We start from the raw sequence: 8061 nt of genomic DNA on the forward strand, positions 1-8061 counted from the left end.
CAGGGGCATGTGCCTTGGTTGTGGGCGCACCCCCGGTGGGGAGTGTGTAGGAGGCAGCTGGTCGATGTTTCTTTCTCATTGATGTTTCTGGCTCTCTGTCCCTCTCCCTTCCTCTCTGTGGAATATCAATAAAATATATATTTAAAAAATGCCCTACTATCATACAGGACCAGAAAAACCTCTTGAAAAGACAATTTGGCAATATCAATCAAAATCATTTATTCCATTTCTCCCAATAATTTATTTCTTGGCGATTATCCTGTATATTAACTTACACATATGCTTAAAAATATGTGACCAACTACATTTTTGAATGATTTTTACAGTGTAAAATTACTGGAAATACCAATGTTCATCAAAAGTTCTCAAAATATATCAGACAGCCATGTGGGAGAAAATCATGCAACTTAATAACAATGAGGTATATCTATATGGCAATATGGAACAGTCTACAAGTGAACTAAGCTAAAAAAGAACAGTCAAGGAAACAAACGATAAAAAAGGTATGATTGGTATACTAACATTTGTTTTTGTCTTTTATGGGGAAATAGTACATATATTGTTGTCCATGCAAAAACTATCTCTGGAAAGACTCCAAAGAAATTATTACCGGTTGCCTTTGGTGAAAAAAAAAAAGAAAAAGAAAAAGGAATTTGGGAATCCAAAACATGGGTTTATATTTTTAAGTATGTTTTACTTTTTCACATGCTCATGTGTGACATTAAAATAATACCGAAATACTGCTAAAAATAAAATTTTAAGATCGCTATGACTTTTGTATGTATCATTTTTGTATACTTTTTGAAATTCTACACAGAAAAGTAAAATATTGGTTATTAATTTAAGAACAGTCAAATAAATATAGGAATAGAAAGCAGTCATTAAAACTAGGACTCCACATTGCTTTTAATGATATTGAAAAGTCATGGTTCATTTTATTATTCATGCAGTAAGTTTTTATTGACCACCTATGTTATGTCTTAGAACACATTGCTTAAAGACAGAGGACACATATAATATTATCTCCATATTATAGATGTACACAGCTTAAACATAAAACAGAAAACTGGGAGTAAACCAAATATTAGTATTTGGTATCAGTTGGAGATATTATTATTGATGTATTTGGACATGTTGATTAGGCATACAAGTGGTGATGACAAATAGCTATTTCAACCTTTCTGTTTAGAACTAATTTAAGCCTTCTTTATTGTCCTCTGTGAAATATTACCCAGAGCAAAAATAAATTTATAAAAAAATTTAAAGCTCATTCATGATTAAAGAACCTGAGTCCTTGATGGGAGTCTCTACTAGTAATTAAGACCTTCAGCTGAATTTTCAAACATAACCTCCTTCATATTTTAGTTTTAGGAAAGACACTGAGAAGAGGGAACCTGTGCCATGGACACCTTCACCAGTGTTACCAACAGTTCCAACCTCCACATCTCCCAGTTCATCTTGATGGGGCTCCCAGGCATTCACGAGTGGCAGCACTGGCTCTCCCTGCCCCTGGCTCTGCTCTACCTATTAGCTCTTGCTGCCAATCTCCTCATCTTCATCACCATCCAACATGAGCCCACACTACATGAGCCCATGTACCATTTCCTGGGTGTATTGTCACTCGTCGACATTGGCTTGGCCACCACCATTATGCCCAAGATTATGGCTATCTACTGGTTTGATGTCAAAGTCATCAGCCTCCCTGAATGTTTTGTTCAGATGTATGTCATCCACTGCTTCTTTTTTTTAGAGTCTGGTATCTTCCTCTGCATGGCAGTGGACAGATACATAGCCATCTGTCACCCTCTTCGATACCCCTCCATCGTCACTAACGCTTTTATGGTCAAAGTCACAGGATTCATGGTGCTCAGAAATAGCTTGTTGACCATCCCAGTGCCTGTGCTGGCTGCCCAAAGACTCTACTGCTCCAAGAATGAAATTGACCACTGCCTGTGCTCTAACTTGGGGGTCATCAGCCTGGCTTGTGATGACATCACTGTGAACAAATTTTACCAACTGTTCTCCGCATGGATCATACTTGGGAGCGATATGGCTCTGGTTTTTTCTTCCTATGCACTGATCCTTCACACTGTGCTGAGACTTAACTCAGCAGAAGCAATGTCCAAGGCTCTGAGCACCTGCAGCTCCCACTTCATCCTCATCCTCTTCTTCTACTCAGGTATCATAGTGGTATCTGTCACACACCTTGTAAAAGAAAAGATTCCCCTTATCCCTGTACTCCTTAATGTGCTGCACAATGTTATCCCCCCTGCTCTCAACCCCATGGTCTATGCTCTCAGGATGGGAGATCTCAGACTGGGTTTCCGGAGGCTGCTTGGGGGGTGAAGAATTGCCCACCCACTTCAGAAGTAATCTCAGCTTTATAAGTCAATATAGGTGTTAGGAAGAAAAGAGGTTATAGACCTGGATTGTAAAAAATGGGGGGAACTGGCCAATAGCATCACTAAAATGTAGCCTCAACTCATCAAAATAGGCATATGAAAATTATAATGAAATTTCCTATAACTAGAAATAAGTGGGAATACAATATAATTATCTCGGACCATTGTTGCTGCTCAGAGATGGACACACTTGTACACAGCTCCAATGCTTTGAGATATGATATAAACATGGAAAACTTCATCTAATTGGTGGTAAAATTTTCTTCCTCAGAAAAGAAGAACATAGGCCTAGAAAAGGCCCTAAAAAGTACTTTCAAATAACCAATTAACTAAATCTAAATTAATTTTTCCCATTTTCACATCTACCAAAAATGCACACTTTTGAGTACAAGGAACCTCAACCATGTTCATGTTGTACCTTCTCTGAACCTAGTACACAACTCTGCGCATAGTAGATGTCTAATAAATACTTCATTCATGATACAGTGAGTCAGGAGGCATAGGTCTCCTGAATCCTATATAGCACAGAAAATGTCCTGGATCATGGTCTGAAGAATGACCTCAGGACGTTTGTATATGATTTCGCCTTGGAGAACAACCTCTTAGAATCACTTCCAGGGCTGAAGCAATAATATATGGCAGGAATGTCAACTGGGGCAGCTCTTTTAGAAAAGAGCCTGGCAGCTTCTCCAATGACTAAACAGTTACCATAGAACCCAGCTATTCCACACTTAGGTGCATACCCAAAGGAATTGAAATCATGTCCTCACAAAACCTTTCTCCCAAAATAAGAAGCCACATCATAATACCAAGAAATGAAAATAACTCAAATGTGCATTACTTAATGAATGGATAAACAAAATGTGATATATCCATATAATGGAATAAGAGTATCCAGCCGGAAAAAAAAGTAAGGAAGTATTGTCACATGCTCCAACATGGATGAACCTTGAAGATATTATGCTGAGAGAAGCCAAACAGAAAAGGACACATTTTATTATTCCATTTATATGAAATGTCTAAAATAGGCAAATTCATAAGGACAGAAAGAAGATAAGTGACTGTTAGGGGTGAAGGGAAAATGGGAACAACTGTTTAATGGGTACAGGCTTCCATTTGAGGGTGTTGAAATTTTCTGTAATTAGAAGTGAGAGCTGCACAACATTGTGAAAGTACTGGAAGCCACTTTAAAATCATTACAATGCTGAATGTTATGTGAATTTCACCTCAATTTAAAAAAAAAAATTTAACTTTCTTCTTGCAATGTCTCTCCATTCTGTTCAGCTAACAGAATTGAGCATTATACCAACTGACACAGGTATGTAAAGACTCCAGGTTCACTCTCACAGAGCAAAAAGCATTGTAACTGAGTCACAATAAGTTGATTACCAGCAAGGTTCAGACCTTTGACTACTCAACTTCCATATACACCCTTTTATGTACATTTGACTTCTCATACAACAGTAAAACAACTAGGCACTTCTATTTTAAAAGATGCAGCTATTCTTAATACAAAGGAAGTAATTCTCACCTTTTTCCAAAGTAACAAGATACATATCCCAACAGTCATTGTATGAGTCACTGTATGCATTGCTGGGTACATTACCTATTCCTCAAATTCAGTCACAGTTCCACAAATATTCTGTCACCTAAAGACTAAATTATAAAAAAAAAACCTGTAAAGTTAATTTCTAATAACTTGTGTATAAAATAAACATGATTATATGCCATATCTTTAGCTTCAACAGTTGGCTTTCTTTGTTGACCTTTAGTGCTTCCCTTCTCTAGGGCTCTTCACATTTTTAGAGACTAAATCTGTGATTAAGAAACAGAAAAGATGAGGCTAAGTTCTAAGATTGTGAGTGAATAAATGATAGGCCAAAGGATCAAGAGTTATAAATTCTATCTCCACGAGTTACAGAACAAAGAGCAACTGCAAACAAAAGACTGCTTTATTACATCTGGTACAAAAAAAAGATATAATAAAAAAAGACATTGTATTTCATGTAAATTGTAGCTGAAGTCCCCAAAATTGAAATGTTGGCCATCATAATTATTTTACATTTGCCATGAATTTCTATGCATTGTCATTGAGATGAAACAAAACTAAGATATATTAATTTTTGTAAAGAGAAGATTATATATGCAAGCAACAACTTTTGGGTATATTTAGAAAATCAAAATAAAAGTACCGATCAAAAAATATTAAGAATTGACAAGAGATTAGCAAAATAAATAATACACAAAACAAAATAGCAAAACAAACACAATTGCATATATAAAGTAAATACAAAACATTTATTTGGTTGGTTTGATAAAGAAAAAAAACTCCCAAAACATTTAAAAGTGGCACAAGTTTAGCAAAGTGGATAAATGGACAAGGAAATAAAACCAATATAATAACACTGAGAAAAAGAATATTAATGGATTCCCATGTCATAAGTACGTATTGAAGTACATAGTGCAAAAAAATTATATTTACTTAAAACATCCCAAAATATTAGCAATTATAATAAGAACAGAGCAAAGGTAACACTTTTTTTAATCCTCACCCAAGGAGTGAAATTATTTTTTTCTCCATTGATTATTAGAGATAGTGAAAGAGAAAGAAGAGAGACACATCAATGTGAGAGAGACACATCTATTGGTTGCCTTCTGCATGCACCATGGCCAAGGTTGAGGTTTGAACCTACAACCTAGGTACGATGGGCCCTTGATCTGGAATCAAACCCAAGGCCCTCCAGTGTGCAGGCCAATGCTCTAACCATTGACCTATCCCAGCCAGGGCGGTACCAGATTTTAATGAAAGTTCATTGAAACACAGGAATAGAGGATTCACATTTATGAAAGAGGAGACATAGTAGTATAAAGACGCCGATAACTTTTCAAAATTAATTCAAAGTTTAACACAATCCCAATCAAAATGTTATTTTAAAACTCAACATAGAAATTCTAAGGTTCATCTATAAAATAAACACATAAAAAGGGCTTTAAAATTCAAGAGAATAAGTACTAAGAGGAATATAGTCCTGTTGTGTATTAAAATCCTTAAAAAACTAAAACTTTTAATTCAGTTTTATATTGGCACAAAATTAGTCAGAAAAAATTGGAAACAGATTGCCTAGAAATAGTATATATACACATTAACTGTGCCATAAGGGTAGCATAATAATTAGTGACAGGTATAGAAGCAATTATTTCATTATTTAAAATAAATTTATTTTTTTAGGTATGCAACATAATGATTTAATATATGCATATATGGCAAGATGACTACCGCCATAAATTCAGTTAATATTTATCACCATACAGTCACAATTTTTTTCTTCTTTTATTAAATTTTTTGAATATATCTTTATTGTTAAAAGTACTACAGATGTCCTCTTTCTTTTCTTTTTTTCACCATTGACGCCTTCCCCCCTGCCCCACAACCGCCAGGCCTTCACCACACTGTCTGAGTCCATGGGTTATGCATATGGTATGCATATAAATTCTTTGGTTATTTTCTCCTGCCCAACCCACAACTTCCCTCTGAAATTCTCAGTCTGTTCCATGCTTCTATGTCTCTGGATCTATTTTGTTCAGCAGTTTATTTTGTTCATTGGATTCCACATACAAGTGAGATTATGTGATACTTGTCTTTCCTTGAGTGGCTTATTTCACTTAACATAATACTCTCCAGGGCCCTCTTTGCTGTCTCAAAGGGTAAGAGATCCTCTTTTTTACTGCTGCATAGTATTGCATTGTGTAAATGTACCACAGCTTTTTTATCCATTCATCTACTGATCCCCTCATCTACATACCTTACTCCTTAACAGGAAAAGTAATTCCATGTAAATAAATTGTGTAACAAAACCAAAGACAGCCATTGAAAATTTAAAGTCACACAGAAGTGAATTTTGATTAAAATTTTGAGTAAAGAATGAGTTTCAGTTATCATCTCTTGTTTGAATAATGAAATGTTTTTGAGAATTTGATGGTAGCTAAACAGATTCTCTCCCCCAAAATAATGCAAATATAGACAATACTTTTCCACATCAATTTAAGAAGCTTACGGACTCACACAGACACCATCTTGGTAAATTCTTGGTTATGATAGGGGCAGAAAAAGAATGTTGGAGAACAAGCGAGAATTGTAAGAAATATGAGTCATGCTCTGTTAACCGTGATTGTTTTGTTCTGATTAAAGAAGGCACATTCTAACCTGGCTGGCAGCTGCACTGGGACTTTGTTGCAGAAACCAGAATTACCAGCCTTTTGAAGACCCCAGGCTTTGCATATCACTAAGCCCTTTGAAGATGCCCAGTACTTTTGCATATCTGTAAACTGCCGATTTTACATACCCTTTGGCTACTTCCCCATGTGATCTTTGTCCTACCCTATATAAGCAGTTGGCTTATGGTGGGGTACAGAACAAATTTTTGTGGATGACCTGCTGCTCTCCCACACAGCCAGCAGTGTTGGAATAAACGCTCATATATGATTCAACTCTGTCTTTTAATTGGCTCAAGTAGTGACAGGCAACGCAGACCCACTGATTGCCAATATAATAACCAATATAAGTTAGAGTTCAATTTAAGCTTATAAGACACAGAAATCACATAAAAGGAAAACAATATAAGTATGACTTTTTAAAGTAAAACATACATATATCCAAAATTATATACAAGCAGCACCTAAAATCATTCAAAACTAGGGGGGAATGTTATAAAACCATATGATAACATTTAGTGGACGTGGAAAATAAAGTGTATAAAACTTAAAATGTTTATAAAAGAGTTTCCCAATGAATTGCACTATGTTATAAAAAGCACAAGATGAAACATTCCACTGATTCCTAAATATATGACAGAGTAAGGTATTATTCACAAACATAGGTAACCAAAATATTCTCAGATATTGAAGAATTCCAAAACTAAAATGCCCAAATATACTTTTGTATACAAATACCTGAAAATGCTCTACAACATTCAAGAATAAGAATGAACAAAATCAAGAAAGTAAGAATGAAAAGAACTAAGTATTAAAGGACCAACAATAAGACTGAAATTACTTAAATGTAAACTTTAAGAAAGTAGAGGGTGAGAGAACATTTTGATTTAGTAAGAGAATATGAGCCTCAAGAAGTAAAGAATTGGGAGCTATATATATAGTAATGTTTCAGGAAGTTTGTAAAAGAATGTAAAGAGAAGGGGCAGGTTCAGGAGGAGGGTCCAGAGAGAGAGACAAAGTTGAAATAAGGAGGCATCTCAGTCAAAGTCCCAAGGGAAACAGACGGCACATGCAAAAGGGGACAGAGAGCAGGGTATAATGAAGAGAATATTCCAAAGATATGGGAAGAGTTTAATAGTAATAAAAACAGGGAAGGTGAAATACACATGGGCTGGCAACCTCAAAAGCCATTGCCATCCCACAGATCTGAGGAGCAATGGGGAAGAAACAGCTAACAGTATTGACCAGTACTGACCACAGCCACAGGGGAACCACCTGATGGAGACAGAAGTTTTCAGGAGGGAAACATAGACACTGCCCAACACTGGGACTGAGAGGAAAAAAATTCAAAGAAATAAATATCTCAACTTGTCTTTCTTGCTGCCCTCTGAACTCTCACCAGCTTACTCCCGTTAGCCAAACCCAACCATAAATGAGAGGTCATAGA

General features: G+C 35.8%; 1 protein-coding gene across 1 annotated transcript; it reads left to right on the plus strand.

Annotated features, from left to right (window-relative positions):
* Nucleotides 1-1401: 1401 nt before the first annotated feature.
* LOC118664044 (olfactory receptor 56B4-like) lies at nt 1402-2346 on the plus strand. Its single transcript, XM_036323947.1, has one exon. It carries the CDS (start codon nt 1402-1404, stop codon nt 2344-2346), a length of 945 nt encoding a protein of 314 aa, XP_036179840.1.
* Nucleotides 2347-8061: the final 5715 nt, after the last annotated feature.

The sequence above is a fragment of the Myotis myotis genome, unplaced genomic scaffold (assembly GCF_014108235.1).
Source record: "Myotis myotis isolate mMyoMyo1 unplaced genomic scaffold, mMyoMyo1.p scaffold_m19_p_10, whole genome shotgun sequence".
In the NCBI taxonomy this organism is placed as follows: Eukaryota; Metazoa; Chordata; class Mammalia; order Chiroptera; family Vespertilionidae; genus Myotis; species Myotis myotis.